This window comes from Argopecten irradians, chromosome 7, assembly GCF_041381155.1.
Source record: "Argopecten irradians isolate NY chromosome 7, Ai_NY, whole genome shotgun sequence".
In the NCBI taxonomy this organism is placed as follows: Eukaryota; Metazoa; Mollusca; class Bivalvia; order Pectinida; family Pectinidae; genus Argopecten; species Argopecten irradians.
In genome coordinates this window covers 44,998,071-45,010,475 of record NC_091140.1, presented here as the reverse complement: position 1 = coordinate 45,010,475, position 12,405 = coordinate 44,998,071, and the positions used below count along the sequence as shown (strand labels likewise).

The 12,405-nt window shown below is 34.5% G+C and overlaps 1 protein-coding gene across 6 annotated transcripts in view; it reads right to left on the bottom strand.

Annotated features, from left to right (window-relative positions):
- Positions 1 to 786: 786 nt before the first annotated feature.
- LOC138328589 (serine/threonine-protein kinase Nek1-like) overlaps positions 787 to 12,405 on the bottom strand; it is a 38,678-nt gene continuing 27,059 nt past the window's right edge. For 4 of the 6 annotated variants that reach the window (XM_069275467.1, XM_069275471.1, XM_069275470.1 and 1 more), the window contains 10 exons: positions 11,756 to 11,998; positions 10,647 to 10,797; positions 10,070 to 10,136; positions 9,602 to 9,721; positions 8,836 to 8,903; positions 7,913 to 8,331; positions 7,385 to 7,521; positions 6,823 to 6,955; positions 6,416 to 6,433; positions 787 to 1,956 (listed from right to left, as the gene is read on the bottom strand). In XM_069275467.1, coding sequence (XP_069131568.1) covers positions 1,949 to 1,956; positions 6,416 to 6,433; positions 6,823 to 6,955; positions 7,385 to 7,521; positions 7,913 to 8,331; positions 8,836 to 8,903; positions 9,602 to 9,721; positions 10,070 to 10,136; positions 10,647 to 10,797; positions 11,756 to 11,998 — 1,364 coding nt within the window. In that variant the 3' untranslated portion in view covers positions 787 to 1,948. The remainder of the gene's footprint in view (positions 1,957 to 6,415; positions 6,434 to 6,822; positions 6,956 to 7,384; positions 7,522 to 7,912; positions 8,332 to 8,835; positions 8,904 to 9,601; positions 9,722 to 10,069; positions 10,137 to 10,646; positions 10,798 to 11,755; positions 11,999 to 12,405) is intronic. The other 2 variants (XM_069275468.1, XM_069275469.1) reach the window with 2 other exon arrangements.

The window sequence follows — 12,405 nt, the reverse complement described above, 5'->3', positions numbered from 1 at the left end:
TATATCATGAACATTTAAAACAAATGAGAATATATGACCACATCATCTATCTTGTCGCATTTCTATCTTGCATTTTATAATTCTATATATAGTGTGATATTATAACAATTAACACCTCAATCATATCCTTAACATCCATCTTCATACATTTAGTTTCTAACCAACACAAGTCCTACGTATTCTATAGTCTATCGTATAATAACTATATATTCACACTCATCAATCAAAACATAAATACAAATCACACTTAAAACATATTATCTACTGAAAACATCACCAGTACCTATATACACAGCATAAATGGAATGTGTTTTATGCTAGTTAACAACACTTGTAGTGTAAATACTCTTAGTGAAAGACAAACAGCCTTGGTGATACAACAAGTATATCGTACATGTACTTTAAAGTACAGATCGGAACGTACACTAAGACGATCTGATGTACACCCTGTGGAAACTATACAATTACACAAAAAAAAACTTTAATGAACTGGCAATATAACACAAACCATTTGTGTATGGCATTCTCTAGACAACAGATTCATAGAATCAAATATCATTCTTGAGAGTGTGAAATGTTAAATTGACACTTTTTATATTAACAATGCATAGAATCCGAAATCATTCTGGACAAAATCATTTGAGAGTGTGAAATGTCAAATTGACACTTTTTTTTATATTAACAATGCATAGAATCCGAAATCATTCTGGAGAGTGTGAAATGTCAAATTGACACTTTTTTTTATATTAACAATTCATAGAATCCAAAATCATTCTGGAGAGTGTGAAATGTTGAATTGACACTTTTTTATATTAACAATTCATAGAATCCAAAATCATTCTGGAGAGTGTGAAATGTCAAATTGACACTTTTTTATATTAACAATTCATAGAATCCAAAATCATTCTGGAGAGTGTGAAATGTCAAATTGACACTTTTTTATATTAACAATTCATAGAATCCAAAATCATTCTGGAGAGTGTGAAATGTTAAATTGACACTTTTTTATATTAAGACAATAAAACTCCTTAATGATTTCACAGACAGTTAAAAATTAATTACGATTTATAATTAGGATTGCCTAATGACAAGATGCAGCTGTTCTTAAGATGATACTTACCACCTGTGTATAACTAAGACATTCAGTAATACCCAAACAAAATAATCATACACATCATATTTAGTACATAGATGTCGATCAACATTACAACTTTTATTTCATTTTATTTTTATTTTTATACCCAAGTTATTTAAGGATGGGGCAATGCTTTATTGCAGAGAAATATAAAGCATCTCAGAGAACAAGCATGAACCTATCGTAATCGGTCCATGCAGGCTTCATTCTCCAGGTGGAAGTAAAGAATGATAGAAACCCAAACCAATTTGCTACCCAGAATCAAATACAACATCTATATACATCAAAGTCATAATGATCATAGGTTTGTTTAATACAAAATTCAACTTCACCATTCAAATAATCAATTAGAAAATTAAGGCAATAAATTTTTTTTAAAAAAACTTTCCTGAAAACCATTGTGTAGTTTCAACAATGATATAAAAGGGGATGGAGAATGCATCAGTTGAATGTTGTAGTACTTCTAATAAAACTCACGACATGCAAAATGCCTTCTCAAGTGTTGAACATTTTTCTTAAACCCTACCACAATTAAAAAGCTTTTATGATATTACATACTGTAATCCGTACATATAAAAAGGCACGTGAAAATATGGTATCAAAGGCTACAAGAGCACAAATGTCATGTACTTCTTTTTTATCAAAGAAATATAAAGATTAAGTTTAGCCGGTTTTATTATTAATTCTTCAGCAGTAATAACGATTTAGATGACGATTATCCTGGATTTGGTGTACATTATTTCCATTACTTCCAAACAAGGTAGAACGGGTTTGTCCGCCAGGTTTTTATGACTCTTCAATCCTGTTTTCCAGTTAATTATCTGTAATAAAATACATTATCTTAATTATTACACTACTTGATGCTTAAACTGCAGTTTGGTATCTTGATTACAATTTTAACAAATATATTCCTATTTCGTCTTAACAATTATCAGTATTAACAGTTATCTGCCATTCAGTATTAACAGTTATCTGCCATTCAGTATTAACAGTTATCTGCCATTCAGTATTAACAGTTATCTGCCATTCAGTATTAACAGTTATCTGCCATTCAGTATTAACAGTTATCTGCCATTCAGTATTAACAGTTATCTGCCATTGTGGGTAGGTATAGATTATTGTGGGTAGGTATAGATTATGACGTCATTATTTCATGGGGACAACTCACATGCTTTTCTTAAAAGAAATCACAATCGATACCTAACTGCAACGCCAGATTGTTGTTATATGAAAATATGTTATTTGAAATTACACCAGTGGGCAGTGCTGCAAATTGAAATATAAATCTGTAATTCACTATAAACACATATGGTAAACCATCTTTATTATTTCACATTTAACCTATTAGATTCTACACTTTATACTTATTATGAAATTTAATCTACACAAAAAACACTAGTTTATACTCAAAGTAGTAACAATTATAAAATTGTAATAGGCAATTTCAGTCCTTAATTTTAACAAGAGGCCCAGAGGGCCTGTATCGCTCACCTGTTTTTTTTTTTTTTGTAATTATCAAAAAGACTCTTACAATTAGAAAAATTAGTAAAATTGACTCCAAAATTTGTTTAATTTTGAAACACAACCATATAATGATGCTATAGACACCATACAAATATGCTATCCAATACAAAGGTTCAGAGACGAAGTAATTTGTATGAAAATAGTAGCCTAATTGACCTTTTTGGCCCCGCGTCTAAGGCCCCAGGGAGTCAGCCCTATACTTTGCCATACCTTTTAATTTTAAATCCCCATCCTATAAGGATGTTACTATTGCATTATGAGTGCTCTTCCATGCTGAGTTGCAGAGAAGAAGTCGTTCATATGATAACAGCAAAAATTGCTCCCTTTCGACCCCGCCCCTCAGCCACCGGGGGGATCAGTCCCATCATTTGTACAATTTTGAATTCCCACCCTATAAGGATGCTACCATTGCATTATGAGTGCTCTCCCATGCTTAGTTGGAGAGAAGAAGTCATTTAAATGGAAATAGCCTAGCCAAATTAATCCCTTTTGATCCCGCCCCTCAGCCCTTGGGGGAGGGGGTTAAGTCCTATCATTTGTACAATTATGAATCCTCACCCTATAAGGATGTTACCATTGCATTATGAGCGTAATGCCATGTTTAGTTGCAGAGAAAAAGTTGTTTATATGGAAATAGCCAAATTGACCCCTTTTGACCCCATCCCTCAGGCCCCCAGGGGATCAGCCCCATCATTTGCACAATTTTGAATCCCCACCTTATAAGGATGCTACCATTGCATTATGAGCGTAATCCCATGTTTAGTTACAGAGAAGAAGTCGTTTATACAGAAATAGTCATATTGACCACTTTTGAACCCACTCCTCAGGCCCCCGGGGGGTCAGCCCTATCATTTGCACAATTTTGAATCCTCACCCTATAAGGATGCTACCATTGCATTATGGGTGCTATACCATACTTAGTTTCAGAGAAGAAGTCGTTTATATGGAAATAGCCAAATTGACCCCTTTTGACCCCGCCCCTGAGGCCCCCGGGGGGTCAGCCCTATCATTTGCACAATTTTGAATCCTCACCCTATAAGGATGCTACCATTGCATTATGGGTGCTATATTAATATAGCACAAGCTTAGTTGCAGAGAAAAAGTCATTTATATGGAAATAGCCAAACTGACCCCTTTTGACCTCCCCCCTCAGGCCCCCAGGGGGTCAGCACCATCATTCCATTGCATTATGAGTGCCATCCCAAGCTTAGTTTTAGAGAAGAAGTCGTTTATATGGAAATAGCCAAATTAAACCCTTTTGACCCCGTCCCTCAGGCCCCCAGGGGGTCAGCCCCATCATTTGTACAATTTTGAATCCCCACCCTATAAAGATGCTACAATTGCATAATGGATGCTATTCCATGCTTAGTTTCAGAGAAGAAGTCGTTTAAATGGAAATAGCCAAATTGACCCCTTTTGACCCTGCCCCTCAGGCCCCCAGGGGGTCCGCTCCATCATTTGTACAATTTTGAATCATAACCCTATAAGAATGCTACCATTGCATTTTGGGTGCTATCCCATGCTTAGTTTCAGAGAAGAAGTCGTTTAAATGGAATAAAATATGATCTAAACCATTCAGTTGTTTGAGGGAATCATGAATTCTTGTCTTCAGTTTCTAAAACGGAACTATATCATAATGCTACATAAACATTTAACATAAAAATATGGTGTATAATTTTATGTCTATATTTAATATGATTTCAGCTTGTGATAAACCAGCTGTAATTTAACCATCATTATCAACAACTTTAAAGGCTCATCTGCATAAATAATATTAAGCTAGTCCTAGCGATTATATTATCTTCATGATCCTCTAGTTACGTAATGGAATCTTCATTATCATTGATACATTATCCATATCTGAATTAAAGACATCTGTTAATAATAAATCTCGTAAACTTCTGCTTCTGTGTGATATTTCTGACATTTAATAAATATTTCTGACATTATTTTTTGAATTTATGCCAATATCATATTTAATAAAGTTTTAATATTTGCTTACTGAGGCTCGCTACAATGAGAAATAATGAATGTATTTGTGAGACGATTTCAATGTGACATTGGTGCTAAATGTATGTGGATCTTTCTGATTGGGGTCGGTTCTAAACTACAGAAGAAATGCTTTCAGAGGAAATGTGAAGCCACAGTTTACAACACTGAATGATGAAGAAGGTGACACAAATAACTTTGAAATGTCAAAGGATTTAGCTTCATAGCAAGAGTAAATAGTAAGGGTTGCCATTTTTGTTTACTCAATTCGTGATTAATTAAGGGCATATTAAGAGCATGCCATTTAAGGACATGTCATGTTTGGGAGAAGTAGCAAGGCCAGAGTATCAGGAAACTGTCTCAGTCAGGCAGTTTCATTTTGTGACCGAAAATTCAAGTGGTAGAATGAAGACACCTAAATCATTCGTGTAAAGGGAATCTTTGGGATTTTCCTATTATCGAAGAACTAAAATATGGGATGATAAAATGTTAAATAAATTGTCTTTTTTATTTTAAGTCTAAAGGCTTCTCAAAATCATTTGAGTTAAATGTTACTATCACAAAAACAGTTAGGTCAACATTATGGTAAAACTTTCACAAATATTTCAATTTACAAAAACGTCACAACTACTGCTTAAATGAATGTATCATTAAGCAAATTGCAGGGATTACTTTTGGAAAACATGTTTCTCACTGAAAACTTAAAATTGTACATCAATATTCAAATAAACTAATAGTCATGATTGCTGAAAACGTCTCACGTTTGAATTAAACACTTCAATACAATGACATATCCAGATGTTAAGTGATTAAGATGTTCAAACTAGATGTTTAAATGGTTATCTAAATGTCTGTTCAAACTTCACCAGAGCATACAGTTTTGAAGTCGGTGTTGCAAGAGTGGACTTAATTGGAAGTGCAGTAAGGTAGTTCATTCAAGTGTTTGACCAGGTATTCAATTATTAAGACATAAATATAGTTGCAATGTCCATCTGAATGATCGAGTTCTGTTTTATATAACAGTATGTAACCTTGCAAGAAGGTATTGACTTTAACATACCTTTAGCCGGATATATTCACTGGGATGATATTTTCGCGTTTTCGGCTTTTTGCAGGACATTGCTATGATGGCAAAAATTTGATCAGTCAAATATAGAGAAATGGTTGAACGATATATACCTTAATCTATATTGCGAAAAGTTTTGGATTTTATCGTTTTTAAATCAAATCGCAAAGAAATGTTAGCTAAAATAACCGGCTCTATGGCAATTTAGATTGTGGATGAAAGTTATATTCAATTTAATTTGTTTTCACTGAAAGTTATGACGTTATGCTCATAAACATGTGACGTAATGGTCAATACCTAATTATCTTTATCAGTGTTGTGCAAGGAGAGATAGTAGCCCTAACATCATGACAATCATATATACCATTAATGGCATTATATCAGAGATGGAATGACTATGTCTAAATATCTAACTACTTATTGGTATCTTTTGAATCATCATCAATTTTGCCAATAGATCTGTGAAACTCTCATTTTACTTTTTGCAGCTTGAGGCAGTTACACACAATGAAGTCCAATGACTAAAGCAAACAATGAAAGACAATCTGGAATATCATTGAGATCAGAAGAATACTACGAACAGAGACTTTGACTAAAGATTGGGAGGGATTTATGGTGATGTGAAGCCACGACAATGTGAAGCCACCACAATGTGAAGCCAAGAAAACAAAGGTCATTATCAGATCCACTATGTCACTCACCATTCTGGGATTGCTGTTCTGTAGCCAAAATAATAGCATAATCTTATGTCTAGGGCTTAGTGGAACTTACATTGAATTAGCAATGTAGAAAAAAAGTATTTAGCTTTTGTGTCTACATTAAATAGATATTATTTGTGATCTACTATTGGCATGATAGCTATTTTAAAACCCAAATTACAAAACGCAAACATCATAACTGATAACTTCACATCATGACCCTTTATAAAATTTTCAAAGAATAGCGTTCTACAAAATGTATAAAGCTGGAATAAGTCAAGAGTAGAGACAGAAAATGTTCACAAAGCAGAACTGTACCATTTTGACGAAAAGCTTTCTGATTGTACAATGAACATTTGTTGTCTCAATGATTTATTGTACAAATTTACAAATACAATATCATTCCCTACCGTCTTGGAAAGCTGAGTCAGCCATGACCAGTTGAAATATTTTAGGATAGAGATGCTCCTTTTCTTTACCAAGCATCTTTGTCACTATGGCAACGCCATCCTCCATGTTTTCATCCTCATCTTCCTGCAGAGCCTGGAATACATCATACCATATAAGGTCATTACACATTTTTATACCATATATGGTCATCACTCATCATTTTATTTTAAATATGGTCACCACACATTTTTATATCATGTAATTATATGAAGTCAACATCATCTTTTGTGTCATTAAATTCATCATCCATGCCATAAATGGTCACCACTCTATTAACATGCCATATAAGGTCACAAGTCTCTTTCCGTGCCATATAAGGTCAGCTCTCTCATTCACAAAATTCTAATTCCATGTCATATAAAGTGAGTACTCTTAAGCCAAGATAAGGTCACCATTCTTTTTCAAATCCTACAACATCATCACTCACTCTCCAAACCATATGAAGTAAACACTATCTTTTCATAGAGTAATGATTTTTTTTTCTTTTACTAAGATCAACCTATCTTGATAGGTGTAACTTACCTGTACTGTTTTATAGACCTTGAGGAACATATGACATCCTAACTGGTTCTCTAACTCGGCTCTCGACTCCTCTAGTCTACTGAAGAGATCAAAGTCCTCCTCATCATCTCCAAACTGTGTGTCAGTATCACTATCGTCTGTAACAAAACATGTCTTAATAATATATCTAAAACACAATATTATCATTGAACATATTATTTATAATAACGGTTCCTTTATTTCACTCATTTAAAAGAAAACAAATAATGCAGACACAAAATTATTATATGTATCTCATGACTTGACCAAAAAAATGAGTTTATTTTTGGCTCATCACAAATATTTCATAAGTATTTTCCTTGATAGGCATTGTCTGTGAACGTCTTCTAGATTACCTGATTCTATTCACATTATAGGTTTACAAATTCTCCCAAATACAAGCTAATATTTTTTCACAATATACTGAATTTTGCGAGTTGTTGTTATAATTTCATCATCATGTCAGTTTGGTTGATATTTACAATGATCAAACAATATCACATCACCTACCTGACTGAAACAGATCTAATTTATCATCCTCATCATCCTCGTCATTATCCACTTCCTCGGTCTCTTCTTCTCCTTCATCATTCTCCAAATCCTCATCCTTTACTTCTGTCTCATCATCATCATCATCATCATCGTCATTATCATCGTTTTCCTCCTCGTCACCATCGCTCAGTTTCTCTGCAAGCTTTCTCTGATACTCCTCTGCATTCTCGTCATCGCTCTCATCATTCACATCTTCCTTGTCTGTATTTTCCTCTGTTTCTTCGTCGCCCTCCTCTGTGATCTTGTCCTCCTGGTTACTGGCCATACTAAGGCGACTGGTGCTGTGTTGTGACTCCTCGTCAGTGCTACACTCTCGTATCAGTAGACTCTGCATTGTCTCCCTTACACTCAGCAGCTCCTCATACTCATCATCATCTCTGTTAATTTAAAGTTAAGGGAAAATTAGTTTCATCTCATAATCCGCCCGATATCTAGTCACTTTGCCCATGTAATATAAACTCGAGCATTTTTCACTGGCTGAAAATTCACTGTGATGTCATATTAGAAAGAATGAAGTGACGTCAGGAAACAAAGATATGACATAAGATTTTGATGATGGTGGGACAAAATGGCTGCCACTGTTTGATTTTTGCAGCAAATTTTGAGGTTAAAATTCTTTAAAAAAATAGGTCATTCTTAGTAGTTATGTCATGATTTAATTTGTATTTTGTCATTTCATACAAGATTATTTAACATTCATTTAAGATCCTATTTGAAGTCATGTGTTATTCATAAAACAAATTATGTTAAATATTTACAACCATTTTATCTTTTTAGTTCTAAGTTAACCACTTAAGATAATAATTTCAAGAAATACCAAAGCTGACAAGTTGTTTCTCATGGCGTATTACAGTAATAGAGTGTTAACACAGTAAACTTACACTATGTTGATGTCCTCCTCCTCCAAATCCAGTTCTACATTGTCCAAAAGGCCAACCTGTGCTTCAACCTACCAAAGTTACAACTCAATCACATTTCTTCTCAACATACATGAAATATATTACTGTATCGGATCCAATAAGTTTAAGCACCCCTCCCATTTTGAGACCTCAATTTCCCTTACATTTTGACATGAATTCAGACTGAAACTATGAAAACCATGGAAATTTCTCTGTTTGATTTCTTTTGCAAATTGATTAATACATTACTCATCATGTGTTCCATTTGCAGATACAACTGGTAGAAACCCACTGTATCTGTAATGGAACGCGCTGTACCAGCCGAACCGAACCGGTACAAGTGGTTTGTTTTCAGAAGCGTACCACTTGTATCCAAGATGGGGGACCAGAGATTCTTCATTTCAATCATTTGTCACCGGAATGTTTTCTTTGTTGAAAAACAAGGCAGAGCATATTTATATCCGATAAAATTACATGGATCGTTTATTTCAATGTGTGCTGAAACTATTTAGGTATTATTTTTATATCCATTTCAGTGTTAACATCGACAATACCTAGCTTTTATATTCTAAGCGTATTTTTCATATGGGTGCCGCCATGATGGAAAAATCCAAACACCTTCCATTTGGCGGTGCCGTATCACTTTAGTGTAACTGGTACTAATCCGCAAATGGAACGCTTGACTAGTGTATTGCCATTAACAAAGATGATCCTGATAGTCATTCCAAGGGAGACAACTTGGCTGTACCTGTTCTCTTTGTTTCTCCAGATCAAGACTTGACCTCTGCGGATTCTTAGCATCCTTTGATGATTGTTCTAACGTCTTGAACAGCTTTGCCAAATCTGGCTCAGAGCAGGTGCGTAGCATCTGTTAATTTAAAAATATTTTTAAATTGTAACGGTGGTAATGCAATGAGAAGCAATATTCAAAAGAATATTTTTCACGGTTATCATAAATCACATAATCCACAATATAAATAGGATCTGCAGTCACTGTAGTTGTTAACAAAATATATATTAAGTTTGATTATCAAGAGAATGTAATGCTATTTCAAAATTTCCACAATGTATTTTTTTTTCAAATAATAGAATGTTGCATTCAACTTCATCCTTTAAGCACTAATTTTATTTATTAAACGGCTTTGAACGAGTCTTAAAACCAGTAGATATAGTACTTATGTACACACAATATACATAAAAATAACGGAAAACGTACATGTGCATTTCCAATATCAAACTGACCGCTGGTCAGTCCAAGTATAACACCAGAACTCCGCTTCTCTCTGCAATCAACAATTTGAAAAGTATTAATGGTGACAAATCAATCAGATATCATCTGAGAGTAAGAAATCTACCTCTTCATATCTTATCTTGAATTTAGATTATTTATCATCATGATAACTTTCTGCTCTAAAAGGCTTGCAAAGAAATTATTGTAATATCATATATGTGAAACATTTAGCAAACTAGAAATATCTCTAAGACATACATGCCCCACTTCTATATATTAGAGCAGGATGGGACGGACATGGGTTACACTATATATATGCCCCCATAAATATAAGAAATTAATTAAAGCACAATCAAAAATTTTGAAATTGGTATCGAAAAAGGCCCATATACCTTAATCATCTTCTGACTTCCAAAATGTGGTGTTAAAATTTGAGTAATGTTGAGGCTATTTGATAATGTTTAACTCATTCATCCTTTAAGACAAATTTAGGCTCTTCCCAATCAAAGACTGGCCCAGTCCATTATGAAATTTCAGGGGTGAATGAATTAATTTAATTTACCTTGGTGATAGATTGCTTTTTCCCTTGGCCTCTTTGTCAGAGTTGTCTCCCTTGGGAGTCTCTTTGCCTTTGATCCCATCATTGTCTGCCTTTTCAAATAGTTTACCCTCACCAGACATGTCAACTGCCTTGGGGGTCTGGCCAGACTGGCCTAAAAGGTCAAGGAAAGTCAAAGGTCATGATAAACCAGGGCCGTTTTCGATTATGCGGTTTGACTGGTTGGACCTAGTTGTTCGTTTATAAATTAAAGACAGGCCTGGTGATTTTATATTGTTTTCAGACGAGTCTTGACAAAGCCCTTACAGGCCTGTATCATAAACTACAGGTCCGTCAGGATTTATACTTGAAATAATGACTTTTACAAACGGTCGAACCGGTTGTTCCGAATAAACGAAAACGGCCCAAATGTAAGTTCACACCTTGTGAAGATCAAGTATAAAACATCCTGAAGCATAAGCTATCAAGCTGAAGCTTACTTCCAAAAATTGTAACAATATTTAAAACAAAGTTAAATATAGAAGTTTACAAGGGCTGTGTGACTAAAGGAGGAAACAGGAAATTTAAATACATCTTAAAGAATCAATTGATACTAAATGCAAACTGTGCAGATTCTTAATAGGTATTTGGTTTAGTCTATAACTAAATAAACATTTTCTATACACAATTACTATTAATATTAGAGAGTTGTCTCCACTTGCGGGTAGGTATTGATTGTGACGTCTTGTGTTTGCGAGCGTAACGGCATATGTTTCAGAGAAAACAACGTGAATTGTGCTCACCAAATAATGACGTTACAATCAATACCTATCCGCAAGGGAGCTAACTCTGTAATACGCAAAGACGGAATAAGAAACAGAAAAGAAAAGTGCATGCAATGTGTTTTCATGATTAAAAAATAAATACTAAAAACACTAACTGAAGTGTGGAATATGAACACAATATGAATGTACTAAAAGTACAGTTAGCGGTACTACTTGTTTCTGAAATTGGACAATTAGATATAGTTTCAAAACATTTTTTATAAAGGGAGTAATAACCACAATTGATGAAGGCGTATAAATGTAATACTAGTTTAAGATAACGTAATATTTCTAATCCTTGTCACCCACCAAAGTCCATTGGCGAGTCAGGCTTTTCTAATAGTACAGGCTTGGGTAAGATGTCCTGCTGGGGTTTAGTGGTGACCGAAGGTTTAGGTGGACGCTCCGGTTTGTTTGGGAGGGGCGGTTTAGCAGTGGACTGCGTCTCCACCTTAGCTGTGGTTTGATTGGAATCTGTACTCTGTGAAGTGGTGGTGGTGGCAGATTCCTCAGAAATTGGCTGAGAAATGTCAGGTCTCTTGAGGAATTGGTCTGTAGACAGTGGGAAAAACTCATGCACACAGTACAATATAAAATAAAATTAAAAGTCCTCAACTTAAATTTAAAATGAGAGTTGTTACAGGAAAAACAAGGACATAGTCATTCAGATCCCCCGCCAATGGAGATATCAAAGCTGAAGTAAGTTTGATTGTGGAGACTTATGTGTATGAAAAAAAACCAGGAAAAAGGAAGTTGAGCTAAAGATGGAGTATAATTCAAGTAGAGCGGGGCTGCAATTGTTGAATCAGGTATACAGCCTTGACATTTATATTAGACTATATACACAAAGATGGGTGGAGTTTTGCAAAGTAACATTTACCATGATATTTTCAGCAATGTTTCCATGGTTACAGAAAAAAGTACAAAAAGTGAAAACCTTAAAATAGCAAAAGGCACTA